This window comes from Centroberyx affinis, unplaced genomic scaffold, assembly GCF_046629955.1.
Source record: "Centroberyx affinis isolate AG114_WGS23_722 - 3 ecotype Tasmania unplaced genomic scaffold, CSIRO-AGI_Caff_v1 ptg000859l_1, whole genome shotgun sequence".
NCBI lineage: Eukaryota > Metazoa > Chordata > Actinopteri > Beryciformes > Berycidae > Centroberyx > Centroberyx affinis.
Genome location: NW_027279453.1, coordinates 48212 through 74121, shown reverse-complemented (window position 1 = coordinate 74121; position 25910 = coordinate 48212). Strand labels below are relative to the sequence as shown.

Here is a 25910-nt window from a genome sequence, read left to right as displayed (position 1 = left end):
TAGCCCTCGTTCTACCAATCACAGTCCACGAGGGGAGGGACCAGGGAATCGTTCTTAGCAGCTCGTGACGTCAGCAGGAGTAAGTAGCCGTACCCGAGAAGCGACGATGGTTCTCATCAAGGAGTAGTAAGTACAATGTTTCTCTCTAAACTGTTATATAATTGATTTTGAGGCACAGTAGTCTTGTTACTAACAATTATTATTAAGTACTGCGGTTAGTTGAGTGGTTGAGCACAGATGAAAACTTTATATCTTTTCCAAATGTCTGTCAAACACACGAGGGAAGGGTGGGATTGCTCAAGAGCTGCTCTGGCCTACCGGCTTTGACAGCAGCACGGCGCTGTGACAGCAGCTGCTTTCCAACACACTTTCTCACATGTAAACTAGTGGCCCTCTTCAAAATCAAGTTTATAACAGTGGGTGTGCTGATGTTTAAAAGATTAGAGGATTGACGTTTGTGATTTCTTGCCTCGACCTAGCAAACTTTACCCAACCTGAGCTAACTAGCTCACGTTAGCTAGCCGACCTAACGGTAAAACTATCGGAACAGGAACGGGAAAAAAACGAGTGCAGCTAACGGCGTTAGCTTAGCTTGTTAGCAACGTTGCTCTTAACTTAGCCACGCATAAACCTGTGTCGCGTCAGCTAATCTTACTTCAGATAAGCTAGACTTTGATTAACAGGCTACTGTTTGTCCTCTCCGTCTTTAGTAAACTGTTCAAATTAGCTAGCTAACGGTTGTGTGTTTAGTATACAACCTAAGTTACGGCAGCTACAAGCTAACTGAGTCATGAACTTTAGTCAGAAGATGCTCATGTTGACATATTGGGAAAACATGTCAAACCACAAAATCACAGCCACAAGGTAGTAATACCGTAGTGGAGTTGTATTTATATTGGATATCCTTGCCACAGAAACGAGCCGGCTAGACAACCCATTGCCTTTCTTCTTATTTTTTTTTGTGTTTATTGGAATTTGAGTTTGTTGGATCTGAAGTACAAGGATGGTTATTTCCACCTGTAGCTCCACCAGGAAAGTTCAGTGCCTTGTTCATGCAGCAGTGCTAAAGAAACATCAATATATTCTTCCTTAGTTGTCATAGCCACCCACAGCATAGTCTTACATGTCTTTGCCTTGCCCTGGCAATGAGGTGTCTATTTTCACATCATGACCCACCACCTGCATTGACCTTTGAATAAGATCACTAAGTCAACATTTTGATATGAGACATTTCTGTCTCTCCTTGTCGAAGATAACTTAGGTGTCATGGTGTCAGCACTCATTTCCATACTTTAAAAAAGTCATATAGCACAGGGATGTGACATCATATCCTAACAAATCAGATTAGAAGTTGTTGATGGGGAGTAGTATAACTGAGTATAACACGAACCCAGGCTCCTTAGTCTAGCTATTGGGAATGAAATTGAATTCTAGAAAGTAATGTAGCCCAGTTCTAGCAAACTTTGTTAAGCTGCACAGTTTTGAAACACATTGTTAGTCTTAGGCGTGGTTCATGCCTGTCATTTAGGCCTAATTCGCTTGAACTTTGTCAACAAACAGATGACAGGTGATTGGAGAGGAGTTAGCGTAGCCATGTGGGAATGTTGAAGTATGGTCAACGGATTTGGTCTGTCCCTTGAAGTTTAATCCTGTCCATATTTCTGTTAGACATAGGTTAGATGATTAGAGCTCAGCAATATGCCTTGAACTCAAAGCTTCATTGCTTATATTCCTTACATGTGACTCAAAACTTTTCCCTGCATGTAGTCTATGTGTGTTGCAACCCTATATTTGCACTCTAAACAACTCTGATTTTGGCTTAAATGGCAATTCCTAAGTCCATTAATTTAGGTCTAACAACTCCTTGTTATTCCTTTGTGCATAGAGGAGTGGGTGGCACCTTCTGAATGCCATGTAGATTCTGTTTTTTATGCTGCGTTCCAGAGATGTTGGAAAGTCGGAAACTCTTTTAACATGTTTATAATCCTCAAAATACCATACCAATGTTCACCTGCCCAGGGACTACAGATGGAAATTAGCTAGCAGCTAAATCTGGTACAAAGCATCTTCTCTCTTTGTTTGAGATTAATGTATTTTGTACATGGTCCCTGATATAAGTAAACCCAATAAACTAAACTAAATACACTCAAGTGTGTTGCATGAGCTTAAATCTATCAAAACACCTGTGTGGTGGTTAAACATGAGTTTAAAATTGCTAAAGTTCTGTGGTACCGAGGTAACATTGCCAAGTATCACTGACATAACATTAGCTGTAACAGTCGCTTATGTTGGCCAAATTAAATCTTGCAAGCGTCCATGTTTCTTCCCTGGTTTTTCCATGCTTGACCACTGGAACACACGGTGGGCATAATTAAAACTTGCCAGCTGGGAATTTATAAATTCAGACTCTGAACACAGCATTAGCCTATGATCATTCATATTTTATAATTGACTGTAAATAAGAGTCCAGTCATTTGTGTGGAAAAGGCCTTTATCAAGAAACTCAGAAAACAAACTTTTTTTTTTTTTTTTTAAACCTGTACGCACTCAGCTTGTGCAGACTTTAGTGTATCTACATCTTCAGCTTTGTCTTTTTTTTTTCTTTACACAAATTTAAAAGGAACCATGTGATTAATCAAACAATAATTTTTTTCCCTTAAGATTCTAAAATGACCCAAGGAGGGTATTTTTTGTAGTGTTCTATGTATTGTCCAACTTACTGATTTTTGTCTTTGTTTTTTAGACAGTCTTACTGGAGGCATACAACAGCCAGTTTCAGAACCATTCAGCATGGCGTGCCTGTGCCATGATGTGCACCTGGCTGGCACTGATGGTGCTGAAAGTCATATTCATCACCCATCATGAAACCTTGTCTTGCAGTTGTCACTATTGTAATACTGCAGCCCTCAGTCCCATCTGTCACTGGGTCTCATTATGAAGATTAACCTTGTTTCAATTATAAAATATTGTTTAATCTGGACAAAACTGACATTCTGGCTACATGAAAGTGCACTTGAGTATAAATAGTGCGGTAAGGAAGAAAGACATTACACAAAGTGTGTAACTTCCTCTGCCTACCTTATTTCCCTTGCACTGTGTGGTTAGTGGTCATTGTGCAGCTTCGTCTTTGACGGGGTAAATGATGTCATTTTGGTGTGGGCACAGCATACCACACCCTGAAGTAGAAATCTGCTGGGATACCACAGCTAAGATCAATATACACAGTGCTTTTACACGTCAATAAAAAAGTATTTATTCAAAAATCAAATACCTTATGTAAAACGAATTAAATAAAGTAATTAAAACATTTCATATTAGATAATCGCACCCATCAGTGTCAGAGTTGATACATAATCAGAAATATTTAAAAGTTTTAAATATTCCACACCCCTGAAATATCATTTGGGATATTTAAAATTGTTGGTTTTTGAGAAATGTAGCAGTATCCAACTGGAAAATCAATTCCAAATATTTCACCTGAAATGACAACACGTTTGTCTACATCAACTTGAAAAAGTTGGTCTATGAACAAATAATTAAAAAAAAGAGAGATTTCTATCCCAAGTCTGTGTGGCACAGTTACTTCTAAACAGCATTTTTGTCCCAAAATAGGTTACTACTACTTTCCATTCCCATAATTCAGCCCCTTTTCTCCTCTTCCTCTCTTGCCCCTTCTCGCTCCTATTTTCTTCATCTCTTAACCATATCCAATCTCAGCTTTCATTTTTCCACTCTGCTCTGGTGACGAGTCCCTCTCATCCTGCTGAAGTCAGCAATGTGTCTAACTGGGCAGTAGTAGTTTTTCCTCAGGAAGTGTGACCACAACTGGCTTCTTGTGCCCTAGCAGTGGGGCGGTCTCTGTGCATTGTAGAGGCTGTGTCTAACACCATGGAGCGCACAGGGCTGTGGCATGGCCAGAGGGCTGCGGTGTTATGAGGCACCGACCATGCATAAGAAGAGAATGATTAAATCTTTCTGTAGGAGTTTAGGGTGACAGACAGGCTTGCCCTAGTCCTTATGAAAAGAGGAATTCATGTTTTGTTTATACCTTCCTGGAGTGTAATGTTGTTTTGAAATGGAAGTTTTATATTTGAGTTTGTACATTGTTTGGATTTTTAATGCTTCTGGCAGAATTGCTTAATATTTAGTAACTTGTCTAAGTCACAAATAAGTCTGTTTTGTGAATGATTTCTCATCTTTCTTCTCTTCTGCAGCCGTGTGGTTTTACCCTGTAGTGTTGAAGAGGTGAGTACTCAACCTTTTTAATCACACATGGATTTTAATTATGCTGCAACCAACAATCAACAGCCACTAAAATGTGTCGTCTTGGAAATATGAGCAACAACAAATCTTTGTAATACACCTTTTTTAGAATAATAGCCTTATATCCACAATGAGTAGAGGCCATCAATAATGAATCCAGCGCTATCCTTTCCTGTCTGTGCGGCTACTGGTAATGAGGGCAACACAGTCCTATCCAAATAAGACATTATTTGTAATTCCTGTGATTCTTTTACAAGAGCCGGCAATTGTTTCTCTTGTTTATAAAGGATTGTTATGAATCCCAGACTCTCACCCTCCTGCCTTTATATGGCAACAAAATCTGTTGGCAATTGGGGCCAGATTTTAAAGCTCAGTCCAAATAATTGAAAAATAAGTGTTCTCTTGAGGGGAGGAAAACTTGTTGGAGTTTTGTAGTGGCTGAAAAATAAGCAAACAAATATCCTTCTGTTCCACCGTCTGTTGTCCAACCCATCATAACAGGAGACTCAAACTAGTAATTTTGGCCCGCAGTGTGTGAGATTGACTTTGAGTTTGAGATGCAAATAAAACCCTGGGATTCAGTCCAGATTTGGCCTGGTCTGCATTGCAATTTGATTTGGAAACATGGCAGCCTAATTGAAGAAAGGCTGTCACTCCACCTCATAGGTCTGACATGAGCTTATTTGGGTGTTCAGTTCTGTGGAAGGCTTAGTCACCATGTTGTAAATCTATAGAGCCACAGCAGGCCAAAATCACACATCTTACTTGGTTAGCCTGAGCTTATTTGCACAGTGAACACAGAAGTTAAGTGATAAAACTGGAAACAACACAATGATAAAAAAAAAAACAAAGAAGGAAAAAATCTATTTTTTGTGAGTAAGAGAAACAAAACCAAGGGGCTTTAAAAAATAAAAAATAAAAAAACATAAAAAAACAATCGAGATGGCATGCAGTCACACAACTTACTTGGACAATAAGTCTGATTTTGTGGTCCTGTTACAACCCAGCTCAAGGAAGCAACAATGAGGGAGCCATACAACAAAGTAAAAGTTAAAACAACAAAACTAAACTAAAACTAAGTGAAAATAACTAGACAACACAAACTACATCAAATCAAAAGAACAGAACAAAAGGTGTGCATAAGTGAGGAGGGAGAGAGACAGGGGGTGCATTCCATTTGGTAACGATTTCTCTTCCTCGACTCCTCGGTCAAAGGTCACAGAGGAAACGAGGAGAAGATGCGAGGAGGCGAGTGAACCTGACTTGCCAATTGGAACGTCCTCACATGCGCCATATTGAACTGACGTGTGAAGCGTTGTGTTGAGGCTCCTCCCGTGCAGGATGACAGCTGTCTAAATTATTCTAAGGCTCATGTTTTATCCACATAAAAAAAATCATCTAAATTATGCCAGCCTCTAATGAGCCTTGTCTACCTCATGAAGGTAGAATACTTAAAAAAATGCCAAAAAAGCGTCCCGTTTCCTGGTTTCTGTTTTTATTCCGTTTTTCATTTAGTGAAGCACTTTGTAGCACTGATAAGAAAGGTGCTATACAAATTGTCCAACTTTTATCCTTTATGCGACTTGGATTAGACAACGATCATGTGGGCTGTTTGACATCTCACTGGCAATGAACCAAAGTGCTTTCTTTTCATTCCTAAATAAATAAATAAATTCCCAAATGACCATAGATCTAGCTAGAAGAGCAAAATGTGCGATTTACAAAAATGAAATGCTGTTAATGAGGTTTCGTAAGAATTTATTCTCCCGAAGAGAAATTCCATGGCAACAAACACAATTCACAAGCATGATGAATACTGAATGAGAAACACATCAAACATACGCAGCAAACCAACTGGTGATCCAGAGAAGACACAGAAGTGATTCCAGAAAAAGACAAACATACCGGCCTTTATGATGAAAATATGTCCTGTCATGCAACGGTCATTACACACCGTGACCAAGGTTATGAATATGGTGAGAATGGAAACAGAGGTAGGCTATGCCTAAAAGGCAGAGAAATTTGCATTTTATAAATTTTTTTTTATATTAAAAAAATAAAATAAAATTGTCTCTAATATAGTTGAAAATCGCTCCGTCGGCTGCTCAGCCTGTGCGTCCTCGGCCGCCTCTTCCCGGAGAAAACCCAGCAGCGCTCCCTCTCCTTTTCGCCTCTTGGCTGCGGGGGGACCCAAGGAAGCCGCGGAGGTCACACATGGGAGCGGGCAGCAGCATCTGATGGCCCCGGTTGCTCATCAGGGGGACTGGGATCGGGGCTGGATGGGGAGCACACAGCGGCCGCACGTTTTCTGATGGTATGGAGGTGGGCTTATATCCGCACGTGTCAATGGTTAATTGACTTCACTCATTATTTCCGCATCGAGGATACACCTGAGTATCCTCCGACCACGCCTTATTGGAGGACGGAGGCGAGGAGACTTGAAGGATCCTTCATGGGTCTTTTAACCAATTGGAACATCCTTAATGATGGCGGCTCATTTTTGGATGCCGGGTCAGCGAGGAGACGAGGTCATGAGGACGGAGGAGGAGACACAAGACAATGCACCCGAGGAGACATGAAGGATCCTTCATGCGTTTTTTGACCAATTGGAACATCCTTCATGATGGCGGCTCATTTTTGGATGCCGAGTCAGCGAGGAGACGAGGCTGCGAGGACGGAGGAGAGGATGCATTTTGGCCAAATGGAATGCACCCACTGATAGTCCGAGGCCTTCTTAAGCCCAAGTAGTTCACCGGGCCCAGGTGTACTCCATCAGCTCTGATGATGACACCCACCAGGCTCCTGCAAGATGCAGAGCCAGGAGAGCGGGAGGGTCATCACACCCCCCTCCATAAAAACAGGCTCCCACCGGGAACCCCTGTAACACAAGCAAAACACAAGTTTACAAAATGATACATTTAAAGTTGATGTCCCCAACCCGCCAGCTGCTTGCCCCATCCTGTAATGTAAACATTTTCAGTAAATAGGCTGAAATGCAAATGCTTGTTTAGAGCCCTTAGCCTAATTCAGGACATTTTGTATGCCTCATTTAACCTGGAGCCCTAAAGGCGGTGTTGCATTAGCCAGTTAGTTTAGACCAACCCGAGTTTATTTTCCTGCCTGAGTATTTTTTATTTGAGTTAGGATTAATTTGTTTGTATTTATTTGCTAAAGTTGTGTTATTTTGTGTTACAGTATCAAGTGGGACAGTTGTTCTCAGTGGCTGAAGCCAGTAAAAATGAGACGGGTGGTGGTGAGGGCATCGAGGTTCTCAAAAATGAGCCCTATGAAAAAGACGGCGAGAAAGGACAGTATACACACAAAATCTACCACTTAAAGAGGTATTTGCCTTTTTTTTTATATTTTAATCAGACTTCTGTACCCTAGACATTTCCTGCTGATAGTGTAATAGCTCTGTGCTGCCAGCCAGTGGCAGTGTTGTCTTTCCTGTGAAGAGAAGCTTGTACATTATTCCTTATAGTGAAACCTGCACAATATCCGCGCACATACCTACCCATTCCCATCCTCTTTCCCCGTCCTGCAGTAAAGTCCCTGGGTTTGTCAAGCTGTTTGCCCCTGATGGCTCCCTGGTATTCCATGAAAAGGCCTGGAATGCTTACCCCTACTGCAGAACCAGTGAGTCCTCTCCCAACATGACTTTACCTTGCCTTTCCCTTGGCCCTTATCCCTTAACCCTTAAATACATTGTTACTTAAGTGATGGCCATATATTTTCTATCGGCATGAATTTATGTTTTTTACAATTCACATGGTATGATGTCTTATCCCTATTTTCCTCTCCCCTCATGCTTAACCCTGATCCAGTTGTGACAGTGAGTAGCCTGAAAAATGGCTTTTGTTTTGTTTCATTTGACATCAGTTTGCCAGGGATTAAATTACCAGCATATTCCTTCAAGTAAATTTGTAGTAATTCTTAGTTTACTCAATGTGTTGGTGACTATATTAGATAAGAAGTCCTACTGAAGTGTGTCTATGACCGTGTATTTAAATTCATGACTCAGTAGCCTAGATACATTTAAACCTTGTGGATTTGTGACTTTATTTAACAGAAATATAAATGAAGATTGCTCTCCTCCAGTTTTCTGATATTGTACTTCTGCCTTCCAGAATGAGTATATGAAAGAGGACTTCATCATTAAGATTGAGACATGGCACAAACCTGACCTTGGAACACAAGAAAATGTGAGTATCTCCATGTCACACTCATGCACAGTTAATTTTTTTACACTAGATAAATCACTGTAAATGTTACTGAAGAAAATATCCTGTTTGAAGATGGGCTTTGAATTTGTATGCTGTTATTTTATAAATATGTTTGTGTTTGTCAGGTGCATAAACTAGACAGTTCCACGTGGAAGACTGTAGAAGTTGTGCCCATTGACATCGCAGACAGGGATCAAGTGACCCCTGGTGTAAGTAGAACCTCTGTTATGACAAATTCTGGGTAAAGCACAGTTTTGCACCTCCATGTGGACAAGCCTGGTCATTACCAACCTATCTGCCAACCTAGTCCACTTAACACTAGTAGTGTTCTAATGGGGTTTTTTAAACTAGAAGTAATCGGCTCTTTCATTTTGTTTGTTTTACGTACAAAATCTTCCTTTTTTTCTACTGCTGTTTGGACAGAAAAAGTACTTTGTATTCAGGTTTTGGTATTGTCAGGGACACACAATATGACTTTATTTCAATACTATGGATCACAATATGATTTGATACAATACTTCAGATTAATGATATGATATAGAGTATATATGACTGAAATTTGCCTCGAGTTGATACAAACTAGACAGTATCTTTTTAGTATTGTGATACAGGGTTATTTATATTATTGAGATGGCTTAGGGGATAAATTGAACGTAAAAACGTGACATTGTGAATGGATACACCAGAAAACAACCAATATCAACTTTATTATATATATTTTTAAATTATATTTAGTTATGTATATATATATATTTATTTCAATGAGGGAGAATGCGTGGGTTAGCCATCGAGAATTGAACCTTGCCGTTTTTTTTAGCTTGGACACAGCCATTGGACGCAACGCGAGTTGTGGAGCATCTTTCATTGCTTTTTTAAAGGAATCATTCCTTCAATGGCAATGCCTGACACCTGATGGCTGTAGTGGAGCAGGGCCGTTATTATTTAATTATCATACTATAAAGCAAGGAATCTCTGTCTGTATGTGTGTCCTTCACATATCTCGAGAACCGTTCGTCCGATCTACTTCACACTTGGCGGGTGTATTGCTGGGGACCCAAGGATGTGCAGTGTCGGATTGGACACGCGACACGTTCAGTATTAATAAACAAGTGAACAGCGCTCTGTGTAGCAGCGGGGCGCAAAGCGAATGGGCATTGCACTAGTATTAATAAACTTTGAATATACAAGCGAACAGTGCTCTGTGCAGCAGCGGGGCTCAAAGCAAGCGACTGATAGCCTACGCCCATTTTGAACGGGCACTGCACTAGTAAGTAAATAAGGCGCGCTTCCGTACTTAAGTACACTGAAATAACACAAACATATACACTGAAATTGCACAACTCTTTGTGCTCTGGTGAGTTGAACTTGAGGTAAAGTTACATCAGATTTAACATCCGACTGGTGTCTGGTCTGGTGTGTAAATTCAGTAATTTAATACTGAATTGCAAAGCTTACAGTCGACCTTACTTTTATTGATCATTTTGCTGCATTTCGGAGTAGAGAGTCCCCACTTGACAACTGTAGTCTGATCGAGTGCCATCTACAGGAGAGTTATCTATAAAAGCAAAGAATGAAATATACCCTTCTGTTATATAACAAAATCAGGATTTGCTGAATTTATTCTGAATCATAAAACCTAAAATCACGATGTATTGGTGTATCGACTCAACCTGCGTCACCCCCCACACACCCCTAGTGTAATTTGTGGGTAAATGTACAAGATTGTCATTTGCGCTAGAATTTTGCTAATAGAATTAGGACTATCACTCTTTCTTAAAAGTGAGTTAAACAGACGAAATGAGCTCATTTTTCATGTAGCCTGTAGTTAAAAAAATTACATATTGACCTTGCCTGCCATTGACTTGATTGACTGTTATTTGATAGAATGTGTGTGTAGATCTGTGCCTCCAGCCATACGAGGCCTCAAGCTGTTACTCAGCTTACAAATAAAACAGTTTTCTGAAACTATTGTTGCATTCCAAGCTCTTGTAAGTGCTGTTATCATGGTGCTCGATACAGTACATTGCCATTTACTGGTCAATTTAATATTGGGATTTTTAATCAGTAATTTATGAACAACGTCGGAATATTTTTTAATGACTGTCATAAGTTTGATAGAGGAAACTATGCTTGTATATCTAATGCTGTGTCAACGGGGAGGCACAGTTATTATAACATCAGTGTGAGTTTCCTTGCTCACACGTTCTGCTGAGAGATTGAAAATCATTTTTAATAAAAAGAATTGTCTGCACTACCAATTGAATGATGAAATATGGCTTTCTGGCTACCAAATGATGGAAATGGCTCACATTTTCTCTCACCAAATAAAATTGGACTATCAGAGTAGGTTGATAATTAGCAGGTTAAGGTTAAATGTTAATCTTAAATGAATTATTTTTTATTTTAATTATGATAGCATTTGGTCTAATCTGACTAAAGGATCCCTTTTAGTGGTCTTTTTGTGATATTTTGAAATACAAAATATGAGTAGATTTCTTGCTAATGTTTCATTTTGAATCTTTGAAGTATTTGTATGTGAAAGCCACAGACACAGAGCACCCAAGATTATCTCAGTGATATTTTTAAATAGAAAATATGTATGGGTTTTTGTTAATCCTCCATTTTGAATCTTTGAAATCCTATTTGAAAGTGTTACACATTATTGCTGTTATTTGACATCACATTGCCTCATTTCACTGTGGCTCTGTATGTGCGTGTGTGTGCATATGTGTGGCTATTTGCCTGAGCAGCATTGGTACTGTGTGTGTACATGTTTGTTTGCTGTGGGTAGTTAACGAGGCGGACGTGTTTGCCTTGCTGGAGGAGTGTGTTGTGTCTGAGGGCCCTATCAGCCCTCAGCCTCAGGCATGGCTGCAGGGCCTGGGGCGTACCGCCAGCATAGATGAGTTTGTTAGTGTAATTAAGGCTCACGGTGCTCCGTATGCCGGAACTAGACAAATACACACACACAACACAAACACACGCTTGCTCGAACACACACTCTTTTACTTGAGGAGTAGCTCCTTTTCGTCTACCATGGCACATCGATTCACAGACCTCATTAGTGCAGCACAGTGTATTGTTATAGTGATGGAGCTCTCAGCATTAAAACAGCCAAATTACTGTGTGTGTGTAGGGGTGCATGTCTATCGCTTTCCACTCGTTTGGCACCCTCCTGTCGGCCGATAGCCCTGAAAAGTAGCTTTTAGCTGCAGGCGCATCATGATTTATTTAAAATTGCTGGGCCCTTGAGCTGTTGATAATTTGAAAGCCATTTCATTTATTTGTATTACCATTTTTTTCTCGCCAGTTTTATGAAGTCAACTTTGCCCTTCTCTCTGTGCTCTTCCAAATGCATTGTGCAGCTAGAGACGGAAAGGAAGAGTGTTTGTCATGTGTGTGCTTAGTCTGGCATGTGTGCTCAATATTTTTCTATATACTTAAAGCTCCCTACCGTGGGACCCAGATCCTACTGCGTACTGGGGATGCAGTTGTTCAGTGAAATGGGTTTGGCAGGACATGACTGTATGTATATAGGGCATATGGAGTGCTGTTGTGGTTAGTACAGTACTCGCCACGCTCACATACACACACTTTATCATGCGTGAGGGTAGCTACACTTTCCTCATCCTGTTTAGGGGTAATTTTAGAGAAATGGCAATGGATACTCTGCTGCTGGCAACACCCCCCACATGAATGCTTGCATGTACAGTCACTCAAACACACATTCTCTTGCACGCACTGGCACCAGAGTCACCCTGCCATCTATAATCTTAGCAAAGCTATTTGCTGGTGGCATCAACAACCCGAGACCTTACAGGCACCCATCTCCTAGCCAATGCAGCCTAGTGCCATTGTGCAGGGCTGGGGCCCCATGGACCAAGGTTGGGGTCTAAGAGAGGTTGCACAAGGCTGGGCTGTGCTCTGGTCCTGCAGCATGGAAATATATCTGGGGTGCTTAGAGAAGAAAGATTGGCTAGGTTTTGGAGAAGGAGCTATACTACTCTTGGCCCTCCAGTGGCAGTGACTGCTGCGCTCCTTAGCTTGGAGCACAGTCAACAGCAGTGTAAGACAAATGCTCATAGACATCTCATGTTTGACAGACTGTAAAGTCACAATAAAATTTAAAAATCAATTTTCACCTTGTTAGCTAATTCTGCATATCATAATGTACATCTATTTAACAATGGATGGCAAAATATTTACAAAATTAAAAATTTCCAGATGTTTTTTTTTTTTTTTTTTTTTTTTTCTGAGAAAACGGTGTATTTGTTAGTGCTAACTTCATGGTGTACCAGTAGGCTTACAAACAATTCAAACTAATAATACCACAGACTTTTGATAAAGCTGGCAATGTATGTCAACTGGAAATGCATTGAATTACAGAAGCAACACACCATGGAATTTTTTTTTTTTTTTTTTTTGGTGACTTTAAAGGCCCTTGCAGGAACCTGACATGTAAAATACAAACCTTGTTTAATGCTATTAAGTTTTGTGGATTTTTGTGTTAATACTATAAATTGTTCTCACTATAGGACTACAAGCAAGATGAGGACCCCACCATATTCAAGTCAGCCAAGACTGGCAGAGGACCCCTTGGGCCCAACTGGAAGGTACTGCTCTTGTGAACCATGGGAGGGAGGAGAGTCAAAGTGAAAGGAGTGTGATGACCTTCTAGCATTTTGTTTGTTTAGTAAAGCTACTGTTTATCTGTAATTGAGATGGTAAGAATGTGTATTAATCCCAGACCAGCAACACTGCCAATAATCATCAGAATGGCTAATGTGTACTGTGCTATACAGCAGAGCGCAGTGGAGGAGGAAGGCTGGAGTAGGCTCTGTGGCAGAGCTGTAAGGCTGCAGTTTGATGAAGACAAATCACCCCTTTCCTAGCTCTAATTGGACGTAATAGAAATGGCAAGTCATCAGGTCAGATTAGGGCTCTCCTGTCTGAGCTCTTCCCACCTCCTCACTCTCAGCCAGGACTCTGTGTAACCCTCGTCTGCATGCACTGTGTGTGAAAATGAGAGGGAGACAGAAATAGGAAAGGGCACACGTACGTGTGTGTGTGTGGGCACTGATTCTAAATTTGACAAGGAAGCAATTCTGTATAATGACTGATGTGCTTTTGATGAAAAGTAGAAAGTCAAGATGACACAGCTCAGTCATCCACATAGAGAAACTTTGTCAGGAGTTTTGTTGCTTTCCCCTCTAAACCCTACCATACCCTGCAGCCTCACAAACGGGCCCAGCTCACTGTTAGAGCACTGAGAATTTCTATTCTGCAGTGGAGCCCTCAAAGTTCACCATGGGAAACTTTCCTCTGCTTCAAGTACTTTCACAGAACAAAGGCAGCCAAACAGCTTTAAAAAGTATGAATAAAGAAGCACAACTTTTTATTTTGTGTTTTTAATTAGATCACTTTCCCGTCCGCTGTGGACATGGAAAAAGACTGTTTTTGAAAAGGTGGAAAAAAAAAAGTAGTTATGTGACAACAGAGGCACAATTTCTGCCAGCTTCTCAGAGCAATAAAACTCTTGTCTATCTCTGCATGCACACATGCTTGCATATCGGTACCCTTTGTATTTCTGAAAACTCCTGCTCCTTTGAGTGGGGCACAGAGAGGGAAAGAAGAAATGTCACCGTAAGTGTTTTGATGTGGAATCCGTTTCAAGTGAAGTTCTCCTTTAGCGATGACAACTTTTCTAAACCCACTGCAAATTTAGAAATGTTTCTCATTTCCCCCTCTCTCTTGCTCTCCTCCATGATCGTAGCATCAAACGGCAGCGGGATGGGGGTGATTGAGGCGGGTCTGTGGCATTTTCTCCTGGAATGCCGAGCCAGTATGAAGTGATTAATTAAACAGGTGTTCTCAGAGGGAGAGTGTGTGTGTTCTGGGGGCGAGCAGGTCCTAGGTGTTAATAATGTAACCAGCTTTGCACCGCGACGCCCTTATCGCTACGCGAGCACCGTTTTATCTGCCTTCCGTGGCCACAAAGGCATGCCTGTCGGGAACGGTGTCGCTGTCAGGGCGGAGGCAGAGAAATGGTCCCTTCATCTGGAGTTTATCCACTTTGCTCTGCTCCTTCTCCCTCCTCCACCCTCCCCTCTCTTCCCCCTTCCCCTCTTCTTCACAGGGAGGCAGAGTGCAAGCAGCAGATGGATTTGGAAAGTGTGTTGTAGATTAGGGGACTTTTATCTGTGCACTGCACATCTTCATATTGATAATTATTTCAGCAAGCTCCATACCCAAAGCATTATGTATTAATGCCATTTTAACTTTGAATGCAGCAGAGATTAGTCTAAAATGATTTTCTTTCAGCCCTCTGCTCTCTTAGGAGTGTTCCCACATTGGAAAGTTTGTATCAACTTTTTGTTGGTAGATTTGTGATATTTATTCATACTGCATTTTGAAAAGTGATGGATAATAACTCTGTCTTGTCATTCTTGTGCTGTTCTTTCCCCCAACAGAAGGAGCTGGTTAGTAAGACTGACTGCCCGAGGATGTGTGCCTACAAATTGGTCACAGTCAAATTCAAGTGGTGGGGACTACAGACCAAAGTGGAGAGCTTCATCCATAAGGTTAGGAGGACATGTTTTCTCACAGTTAAACATCACACTTTCAGTTATCTCTGCTCAAACTATATGTACTCATGCTACTACTACTCAGAATACCCTAAAGCAAAGAGTGCCAATTTGCAGTTGGACTAGGAAGTCATAGCGTACCTCTCTGCTTTGCTGTGATCAAGACTGACCAAGACTCTGCCATTGTCTCCCTCAGCAAGAGAAGAGGATCTTCACTAACTTCCACCGCCAGCTCTTCTGCTGGATTGATAACTGGGTGGAGCTGAGTATGGATGACATCCGGCGGATGGAGGCGGCCACACAGAAGGAGCTGGAGGAGGTATGTGTACACAAACAGTAATAATTGAACCCAATAAAAAATAGCTCATGCATATGATGCACACATCAGCCACGGTCTAACATTTGCTGTGGCTGCAGATCAATCGATGGACCTGTGTGTACAACCTGGTCTGGCTTTTGTCTCCAATTCAGCTGACTTAAGAATCTAATAGACTAGCAGGTGCTTGGGTGATAATACTGGGAGGCCTGTTGGAAATTATTGGGATCTTTTTTTGTACCACGTTTCAGTCAAACTTCTTGAAGGTCTTTCCCTTTTATAATATTTGAGCTATTGATTTAACATTAAAATAACCCCTTCAACCAATAGGATTCTTAACCTTCTACTTCCAACATTTTCCATTTTATAGTACCAACATTCTTAACCTTCTACTTCTTAACCTTCTACTTCCAACATTCCTTCAGCTATTTTACCCATACTATTTAATTCTTCAAAATCCTCATTATTCACTGTCCTACGATTTATGCGTTGCATCATAATTTTGTATTCACTGTTCTTGCACTGCTAATCGTATTGATCATTATTTCCAAATGAAATGTATTTTGTTTTATCCTTTGCACCCCAAATTAAAGCTTGTTGGGGATAGCAGAAAGAGGATTTTCAGTCTAAGAAATTAATCGAGTGCCTTTACATGTACACAGTCCTGTGGATAATGGCTCATATCCTAGTTAACCTCTTCAGAATAAGCTGTTTGTGTGCATTTTCACATCCTGATCACAATTATCCTTGTGTTGATGATTAAGCAGAATATTCAGCATATTAACGTGGGAAGGTAGCATATTGGTATATCATTAAGTATCTTATTCAGCTTTATGCTAACTGGGGATAAGAACTTCTCCCGGTTATTATAAAATGTGGCATGATGTTTACATGTGCCACACTGAGTATCCTAAATATTAACAGGATATTGGTGTTCATGTAAATGCACTCAATGATGAATACCTTTGGTATTTGTATACTGTATGTATCCATCCTTTCTCCTATCCCATTTAATCTTCCCATATGTACTAACACTGCTGATCCTTAGGGATATGGTGGTGGTATTAAACATTTGTGCCATTTGCTGCATCTCTGCCCTGTCGGCTCCTCATTAACATCTCCTCACAGGGTTCCCAAAGACTGATTCTTCTCCAATGCGACAGCATTTTTAGCATACATTTCATTGTTCAAATTTTGCATTGGACGGACATGGTTCCCACAATAGCCATCCATTGTATTTTATCAGAAATTATACAGGCTTGTAACAATGCCTTGGATGTATCACTATCTTCTGCTTGCATCACAACTTTCATAACCAGAAAGTTGTGAATATTTAGAATATTAATTCAGTGGGAACCATGTACCCTTTCCCCATTTCCCCCCAACCCCAACTACGCCCACAGGCTTCCTGATTCTGTGCTATAGAACCTCCTTGATTCTGTGATTTTGTGTCTAGATGCGTAAGAAGGGCTCTGTACGAGGCACAAAGGCTGCAGAAGAGTAGCCAGGCCAGGTGTGGGTCTGAGTGTGGCTGTGTAAGTCTTAACTGCTGGAAGGCAGAGACTGGTAGAGGCCATTTTACTTCCTTCCCTGCCAAGTCTCATGGATACCTTGTCTGCTCCCTCTGGGGTTTCTCTCTTGCTGCATGGCTATGCTACTCTCACTCTATACGGTGGTGTTGTGAAAGGGTTCTTGGTCCACTGTCTGTGTGCGCACGTGTGTGAGTATTCACGTGCACCTCCATAGCTCAGTCTGAATTAGTTAATCAATAACACCAGATCTCAGAGAAATATGAAGCATTTGCCAGGTCGTTAAGTGTTTTGCTGACCCAGTGAAAAACTCCCTGCCATGGTTTGTGTGAGTGTGTGTTGTGAGTTTATGTGTGCACGCCTCTGAATGTAAGTGCCTTCTCAATCTCTGTGTATATCCAGACATCTGTGCAGACTGTTCTCAGAATCACACAAGCTCTCTTTTTTTTTTTTTTTTTAAAAAGAGGTGGCCGGCAGTCAAAAACATACAAAAAAGGCCTACTCAAGCCTTGTACCTGCAGTCCAATGACTCACCATAGAGAATACAAGGCAGAGAAGAAAAACAGTCCTCTTTGGAATCACAGGCTCTCATTTCTGTGTATCACATTCTCTGTAAAGCCTTACCACTGGTTCCCTCTTGGCCCTGCTCTAAATATCAGTCTGGGAGCTTTTGGCCGTACAAGGAGAAAAAGGGAGGAATCCGGGCCGGACTGGCCAAAGTGGGCCAGGCTCAAACATTCCTGGCTTACTACCAACATAGAGCATTTTGTGCTTTGCCTTTCCCCCCCTCACATCTCGCCCAATTCGGCATGTGTTTCCCATTTTCCCCTGGAGTAAGTAAACAGGCGGGTGCCATCAAAGAGGGCTGTGGTAAGGAGGACGACTAGGCCTGAGCCTCTGGGCTCAAGGGTCAGTAGGGTCGCAATGCGCCTGTAGACAGCAGAGTATGAAGGAGTGTTAACACATCCCATTTCCTTATGACAGAAGTGAGCAGACACTTTAGCTTGGTGTCGAGCGGAGATGTTGGCCTAAGCCTACATAGTGGTAATGTCATGGTTGTTGTGGTAAGACTGCACTGGGTGAGTGAGAAACACCATGTTGTGGACGCGATGCCCTAACAGGCCTGTCTGTCTGCCTGTGTGCTAACATTGGTGGGGTGCTGGTGGAGGAGAGGGGAGGAGGCATGAGGGGTGGAGGGGGGGAAGCCCTTCAAGATGGCTCCTTTTTCCTCATTAACATACAAATGGAATTCTGCAGTTGAAAAGGAGTCTGTGCTGTGATTGAGAAAAAGGGAGGGAGGATGGGAAGAAAGGATAGAGAAGTGGTAGGATGAATCCTCATGCCATTTCATCAGATCTGTCTATTCCTCTGTTTAGGGCCACCGTTGGTTTGAACTGTTCCATTAAGGTGTTCGGCTATCAGATTCTACCACTAATTGACTTTCTAAAGCCATCAGCCTCAGGGTGGGAGAATCTGAAAGTGATGCTTTTATCTACCTAGAAGACAAACAAGGGGCTTGATAAGAACCGTTTTCAGCGACATTTTCTCAGAAAAGCTATAGATTTCAGTTTGTAAAAGGAAATTTGTTCAATTTTTTGATGGTTTCTGATGTAGTGAAACCCAAAGTCATCTACAATGAATAATAATAATGACTCTAAACCTGGCTCCTTCACAGTAACTAGCATCCATTCTTGCAGAGTTCCACTTGTTGACGCATGCATCCACTAAACCTGCCCTCACATGTTTAGCTTACGTAAATCTAATGTGTGTTTATTTCTCTCCATTTTACACCACAGCTTCGCAAACAGGGTGAAATACGAGGAACCAGTGCTGCAGACGAGTGAACAAGGCCAAGGATTTTAAACGACAATGACGACAACAGTGATGAAGACTGCGAAGAGGGCTCTTTTGGTGCCACCTTTTACCTTAACTGATTCAGGCTGTGGAGGAGGGTGCTCTGCTACCGACGATCAATAGAGCAGATCCCTGACTTGCACCCAATCATAGACATTCTATCCACCGAGGAATTGATTTCTAGAAACTGACACGATCTTAGCTGATAAGGCTCTGGTTAATTTTGATCTCCTGGGCAGAGAAAGGCCAGCTATCATCGTCATGTTATTGACAAGACCTAGCCCTCTGGGTAGATATGAAGAGGAGCTACTTGCGATAGGAGATGAATATTTACAAAGCAATTGAATTGGCTTGATTTTGTTATGGCAGGTGTTGGACCAAATACTACATTTTGCTCCGAGAGGAATTTTCCTCTGTAGTCTGTTGGCCATTTTTGATTTCCCTTTATACTAATGTTCTCCAAAACATTCCTCTCAGGATGGTGCCCTCCCTGGCCTCTCTCCTCCATCTTTTGTCTCTTCCTCTGTTTTAGCTGTACATACTGTAGCTCAGTGGTTTGCATTCCCCAGCATGAGTCTGTCTGTTTGTCATACTCATGTTCCTTCCTGCCACAACCTCCATTAAGAGATTACTAACACCCTTGGCGCCTTGGCCCATTGTAATCCCTCCCCTTCCCCACCCCACCATACCCAAAGCACTGCATCTTATTAACACTGACAATCTTGCCCGTACAGGTATTCACTCTCACTCCCATGCAAATTTAATAGAAACCCACACACTCTCACCTATGACACGTATACATTGTACACATAGGCAAAAACACTTGAATTCACACACTCACAGGTGTGGATGCCTTTGCAGTGACTGATCTCTTTAAAAGCTCAAGCTGGGCAGATCCATGCAAGCTTGTTCAACTAAAGGATGTTACTTTGGAAGTGTTTACAGCTCTCACTGTTGTTTTTTTTCTTCCCCCCACACACTCCCTATTCTAAACACATACACACATACATGCAACAGAGCGTTCTCCTCCCTAACAGATGTCCCCAGAGAAAAACTGCACTGAAAAACAGCCACAGATGGTGCTACACCCCTCCAGCCTCTGTCACTGCACCGCTCTGCTCACCCCACCTCACCCAGCCCGCCCCAGAGGCCCGCCTTACTCAACTGGTTCTCTGAGGCGGTGTGCGTTTTCCTGCTGGTGAGGCCTGCTGAGCAGGGCCGACAGGTAGACTGTTTCCACAAGGCCTCTCGTGTGTGCTTCATGCTAGGTCTGTTTACAGAGCCGTAGCAGCCTTACCCGTACCCAGTTGACACCAGCACCACACACTGCTTGCCTTAATCTCTGGACCTTTTAAATGTACCGCATTGTACCTCTGCCGCCAGCAATCGCTCTAGCTACCTCCCTTGTCTCAGACTGGGGCTTTTCCTGCCGTCTGAAGGTTAGCACTAGCTATTTAGCTGTTACTCCCTGGTTAGGAGCCCATCCATGTATTCATTTCAGAGCTTTATGAGAGAAGTTGTTTGATAAGTTTGTGATGACTGTTTATTTTCTTGAGGGTGAAGGAGCATAATTCAATCCCTTTATGTCTCCTGTTATGTGTCACAGCACTTAAGCTAGTGCGTTTCCTTCAGCCAGCGATAACTTACAGTAAGAACAAATTGCAGCCAGAACAGCCAGTGCACTGTTGTTGCTGCAGAGGGCTGTAGATGTACATCTCTGCCTCAAAGCAGTGGTTTTGATGGATATAATGCCATATTGTTGTCTCTTTTTGACTTTCCAGGTCCACAGTGCTTTTTTCCTCAAGGCTTCAGAATCATGTGGCACTGGCTTGCAGTGTTGATCATCACTAGTGTTACATACAGTACAAGCAGTTTTCCTCATCCTCAAACCTTAATGCTATTCTTTGAGTTTTTGTGTCGGTGTGTATGTCTGTTAAATTGTGCGATCAGAATGGGGGCTTAGATTACTATTCAACCTCAAACTTTTTTTTTTAAACATAGATGTAATTAAATATTTTGGAGGAGTAAAGGTTCCTGATATTTTTTTATATTCTGTAAATCATGGGGGAATGTGATCACTTCCTCAGTAATGGGTTGATGGCTTGCCCAAAGAGTATGAATGGATCTCTGATGTGGTTTGTTTACATGTATTCAGCACTTGTCTTAGGCTGCTGATACATGCAGTTTTGGGAGCAATGTAGATGTGGCAACATTTTTCATGGCAACAAAATATTCTTACGTGAGCAATGCAGCAATGTTGAGGCGCCTTGGATACCGTTACTCATCAGTTGCCCCAAAACCTGTCCTCTGTATCACTGCCTTTTACTGTACCACATGCTTTCCATGGGCAATATGGCAATACAGTCTTAACATAGTGGGAGGTGGTTGTAATGTAGCCTTCTACATTATATGACAGAATATAAGACATCTAAAACCAGTTGGTGTTTGTAACTGTATTGAGATATCATGCATACCTCTCAAAGAGCGAAATGTGCGAAACGACTGGTCTTCATTATGATCAATGTCTCCAAGTTGATCTTTACGACCCCTGCTGTCTATTGAATAGAAAACCCAATGGCAAACGAATACAACCTAAATCAATGGTTTACCATCTGCCAAGACAATGATGTGGGAGAGGGAGTCTTCACAAGGAAAAGAAACTACAGTCTGATCATGATTTATGAAATCTACAACTGTTAATTTCTAAACTGCTTGCTTTTAAATGTTTCTGATCATCTTTTGAAATTCAGGGGACATGGTAGTGAATGTATAATATGTTGTGCCTTTTCTTTCTGTAGATCTTTTTTGTGTGCCATGAAGTCTACACATTGTATCTGAATATCAAATAAATTTCACCTCAAAGCTCTTTTCCTTTTGTTTCTGACTTGGTTTGTGTGTGTGTGTGTGTGTGTGTGTGTGTGATGAAGTCTGCCTAAGGGGATGGGGTCGGGCTCCTTCCCCTGAGTGTTTGTGTTTCCTTCAGACCAGTGGACATGCTGATAGCTTGGCCAAAGAGATGTGTCAACGTCCCTTTTCTCTTGTAAAACCCCTACTCCTAAAGAGCTCCCTCAATATATCACACACAACACATTGTGAGATGTAGTTTCCATGGTTGTGTCCAGATCCTCCGGCTACTGTCTGCTCACACTCGTCTTCAAATCACTGTGGTCTTAATAATAAAAAAAAATTAAATTCCAAGATGTAGATCAACTTGTGTTAAATTGTTTTGAAATGCATTACATACTACCTCTACATACAGTAAAGGCAGGTCTCTGCTGTAAAATGCACACAGATGAGAGAAACATTCCTTCAGAAAGTTTATTGGTGACTCTAGCACGGCCCAGTCTGTCAGTCTCCTGGAGGTCAGCAGAGTCACACAATAACAACGGAATCGGCGCTAAAGAGCAGGAAGAGCAGCCAGTCTGCCGGCTGAGATATCCGCTGTTTTATTGTTTGTGGAGGACGGTCACGTGTGCCTGACGCGAGGAAATAAGTCGTATCTGCCCCAGAACAAGCAAATAATACTGTTTCTAAAAGGGGAGATGGGCAGAGTCGCCCACACACCTCCTGTTAAGTGGCAGCTCGCAGTAGTCTACAGCAGGCATGCATCCATCCATCCATGTGTCTCCCTTGCAGAGAAGACGAAGGGACATGTCATGAGTGAGCCCCTGTAGTTTAAATAAATGAGGCAACAGATGAAGAGAAGAAATGAATCTCCAAGGGAGGCTCAAGACTTCCCACAGCAGGACACCCAGGCATGCTGCCCAAGAAAGATTTACAAAGTTGACACAACCACGGCTAAAAACACTTCATGATACCGAGCAGAACAAACTTAAGTTCATATTTTGCTCATAAATAGAAGTCACAGTATTCTTAAAAGTGTCAAACAGAATTTATATCAAACACTACGCAGGACAAAGCCGAGCCAATGTTTGCTGCAGCACATGCTACAAGACGCCACACTGGGGCGAGAGCTTCTGTTTCCGGAGGAAGTGGCACAGTGAGGCTTCAACTTCTAGTTCAGGCCCCACCTACTGTGTTCGTGTGACCCCCCCCCCCCCCCCCCGGTGGCCAGATTTGCACAGGGGCCACAGGTTTTCTTGGAGAGGAAAGTTATTTTTGGCTTACGTGCGATGGCAGTGATGTCAGAGTGTTTCCTCATCTTCCGAGCTCGGGTCAAGTTTAGCCCCAGAGATTCTCCTGCGTCCTTCCTGTTGTTCTGGGAGAGGTGGAAGAGGTGTGGAGCCGACAGACGAGGGGACGGGGGGGTCTCCGTCGCGCCCCTCCCCTCAATACAATAGCGTTTCTCTGGATGACAGATGCTGCTTAACCCCCCCTGACCCTGGGAGTTGTGGCGGCTCAGCTGAGTGACAGGCCCATGGAGGACACACAGAGGCTCTGCTGCACAGGACGCTGTCCCCCGACAAGGGAAGGAACTGTCTCTTTGGGCAACCCCCCACGGTAATATATGTCTGAGGAAAAGCTGCGTTAACGGCATGAATTAAGGGTAGAGGAGGGACACCCACTTCTGCTATCTTGTCCTATTGAGCAAAATATTGAGACAAATTGACTACTAAATCACCGTAGAAAAGAGTGGTATTGTGACAGCGCTTGAAAGCCTGTAGACTGTCCGTTGTCGCGAAGCCGCCTCAGCAGCAGCTCTGAGCTGCATTTATCATCACTGGGGACTCAGGGGGAAAAGAGACCATGCCATCGGTTTGTCATACTTAACTTGTCTGTCTCCATTTGAGAAGACTGGAGACAGAGGTAGTGGAAAATGTCTCTCAGGGGTATTAGTCAAACAGAGCAATGCAATCTGAGCTATCTGTGAATTTGACTTGTTTTTTCTGCGGTTGAGCTACAGTATAAGCAATTGTTTCATGTATTGTTAATGGGGTTGGGTGATACTCCAGGCCTGTATCAGCTGAGGAATGAACATCAATCCTGGTTTTTCTAAGGGGCTCCACACAGTGATCCCAGCCAAGGCCAGAGACGGTACGAAATCCGCACGCTTTTGTGTCTGGTAAGGTAAAACTCTGTAATGATGCTGCATCCAGCTGGCTCTCAGACTGTGGAGTTCATCCTCCAGCAAGGTGATACTGAGAGAGCCGGCGCTCGGTGCTGAATGCATTTTCAGAAACACACCACACAAGACCACTGGCCCTCCAACCCTCTCAGCTCAGCAGACCTCTCCGCCCATCTCAGATCTTACACATACACTTACTTTTCCCCTGGCTCTTTCAAACTGGCAACCCCTCTCTGTCTCTACCTCCTTGCTCCGAGCTCCTGTCCTGTCAGCTGCAGTGGTGGCATGAACCTCCCCACCCATCCCAAACACACACACACACACACACACACACACACACACACACACACACACACTCCCTCCCAACACCTTTCGCTGCTGGCCTCTCTCCAACCTCAACCCTGACATACAGCCTTCTCCTCTGCTCTGGGCACAGGACAGGGTTTTATGCATAATCTGCCTATGTATGTCCACAGTGTGTAAAAGACCATCTATCTATAGAAAATAAATCTAAATGCACTATCCTTTCTATTCTTTATCGTTCAGCTGAAATAACGTCCTCAAGCAGCATGGAGGAGGAAAATGATACACACACGAGTAAAACAGGAAATGCAGCAGTGCCCTATCATCTCTGATTATATTTGGGAAATGGAAGACTAAGAGACTTATTGTGGCTCATCGTACGCATATTTCCAGACATTCCTTTCACTCAGTTGGGCTTGTGCCAAGAGAGAAAAGAAAACATGTCCACATTTGTTAGTTATCTGAAAGTTTAACCAAGGTAATATTACCTGCCTTTCCTTGAATTCATACAGTTCCCCTAAAATAACATGACTGATTCAGCGGGACAGGGCATAGACAAAACTTCACGTGTCTGACGTTTTTGGGAAAAATATATCAATGTCCTCTTTTAATACATATCTATTAGAAAAAAAACCCAGCAGATTTTAACAAAAGGACTCTTTATTTTGGAGAAGTGGCAAATTCAAGAGAACTTGATAATACACTGCCATCTCTCTCTCTCTTTCTTATTTTGTGCACACACACAATAAAGAGAGAAAGGGAAACACAGGAATACTGATCTTTATTATTTGCAACCCAAAATGTAATATTTGTCTGCAACAGATTCATATTTAGATTTTATATTTGTCTTTATGTGCCATTAAGACTCACGGCTCATGCTTTCTGAAATCCCTTTGAGAATGCTACAGGATGCGTGTGTGTGTTGGAGTGTTATCTTCCCTTCCCTCTGACGCCAGACGCTAGGTGGCACTGTGTCTTTTTGGTAAAAGTCCTCTCAGTCCTCCCCCTCCCCTAAAGGTACCAAACTGTCTGAGACCAAATTCTCCAAGTGCCCACAGTCCACAATGTCGGAAAAGGATAATATGGTGTTTTCCTCTCACCAAAGAAAATATCCATGGTGGTGAATGAAAGTATGAAAGTACATTTTGTTCAGTTTTCCACACACTTGATATATATGTGTGTGTTTTATTTCGCAAAATAACTTGAGTTCCCCTAATCCTGGAGAAAAAGAAAGACCCCAGAACCACCACTACCACGCACACACACACACGCGCGCACACACACACACACACTCACAAATCTTGAGTTTAGGATAAAGCACATTTTAAACATATTCTTTTAATGGAAACTTTCGCCTTTATCTTTGTCATTTGATAACGATACACTGAGAAATTCATGTGAAACTGGCCAAGTCGAAGCTACTTAAATTCATAAGTTGAAATTTATGATATCCCAAAAATTCTCAACTGATGCAGGGAGAGAGAGAGAGAGAGAGCGACAGAGAGAGAGAGGGAGCGAGAGAGAGAGAGAGAGAGAGAGAGAGAGAGAGAGAGAGACCACATTACCTAATGCTCCCATTTCACATTTTCCTGAGTTGGCCTTGCTTAACATAAATGAAAGTAAAACACAATTATGTAATAAATTTCATAATATGCTAAACTCTGTTATAAAATTAAAATAGTAGCCTACATTAATATTTGTCCGAGTAAAAGATGATAAATACCAACATTGTCTAGTCTGACTTTCTTATGTTGAGACAGCGTGTCTATCTTCAGCTACTATAAAAACGGAGATATTGGTAATAATGTCAGG

The 25910-nt window shown here is 42.1% G+C and overlaps 1 protein-coding gene across 2 annotated transcripts; it reads left to right on the top strand.

Annotated features, from left to right (window-relative positions):
* The first annotated feature begins 68 nt into the window (after positions 1-68).
* LOC139645410 (phosphatidylinositol transfer protein beta isoform) lies at positions 69-21629 on the top strand. Of its 2 annotated transcripts, XM_071521107.1 has the most exons (12): positions 69-126; positions 4215-4245; positions 7459-7604; positions 7808-7899; positions 8088-8095; positions 8391-8465; positions 8612-8695; positions 13022-13099; positions 14957-15067; positions 15267-15389; positions 16843-16921; positions 18712-21629. In XM_071521107.1, the coding sequence occupies exons 1-11, from the start codon at positions 107-109 to the stop codon at positions 16888-16890; spliced, it is 816 nt and encodes a 271-aa protein (XP_071377208.1). In that variant the 5' UTR covers positions 69-106; the 3' UTR covers positions 16891-16921; positions 18712-21629. The 2 variants fall into 2 exon arrangements, with proteins under 2 accessions (XP_071377208.1, XP_071377210.1); XM_071521109.1 differs by lacking the exon at positions 16843-16921.
* The last annotated feature ends 4281 nt before the right edge of the window (positions 21630-25910 follow it).

Excerpts from the sequence above, each read along its gene's own strand:
- LOC139645410 (XM_071521109.1), top strand. The coding sequence starts at position 107 with ATGGTTCTCATCAAGGAGTA. Across the intron at positions 127-4,214 it reads ATGGTTCTCATCAAGGAGTA|CCGTGTGGTTTTACCCTGTA; the intron begins GTAAGTACAATG and ends TCTCTTCTGCAG. Across the intron at positions 4,246-7,458 it reads TACCCTGTAGTGTTGAAGAG|TATCAAGTGGGACAGTTGTT; the intron begins GTGAGTACTCAA and ends TTTGTGTTACAG.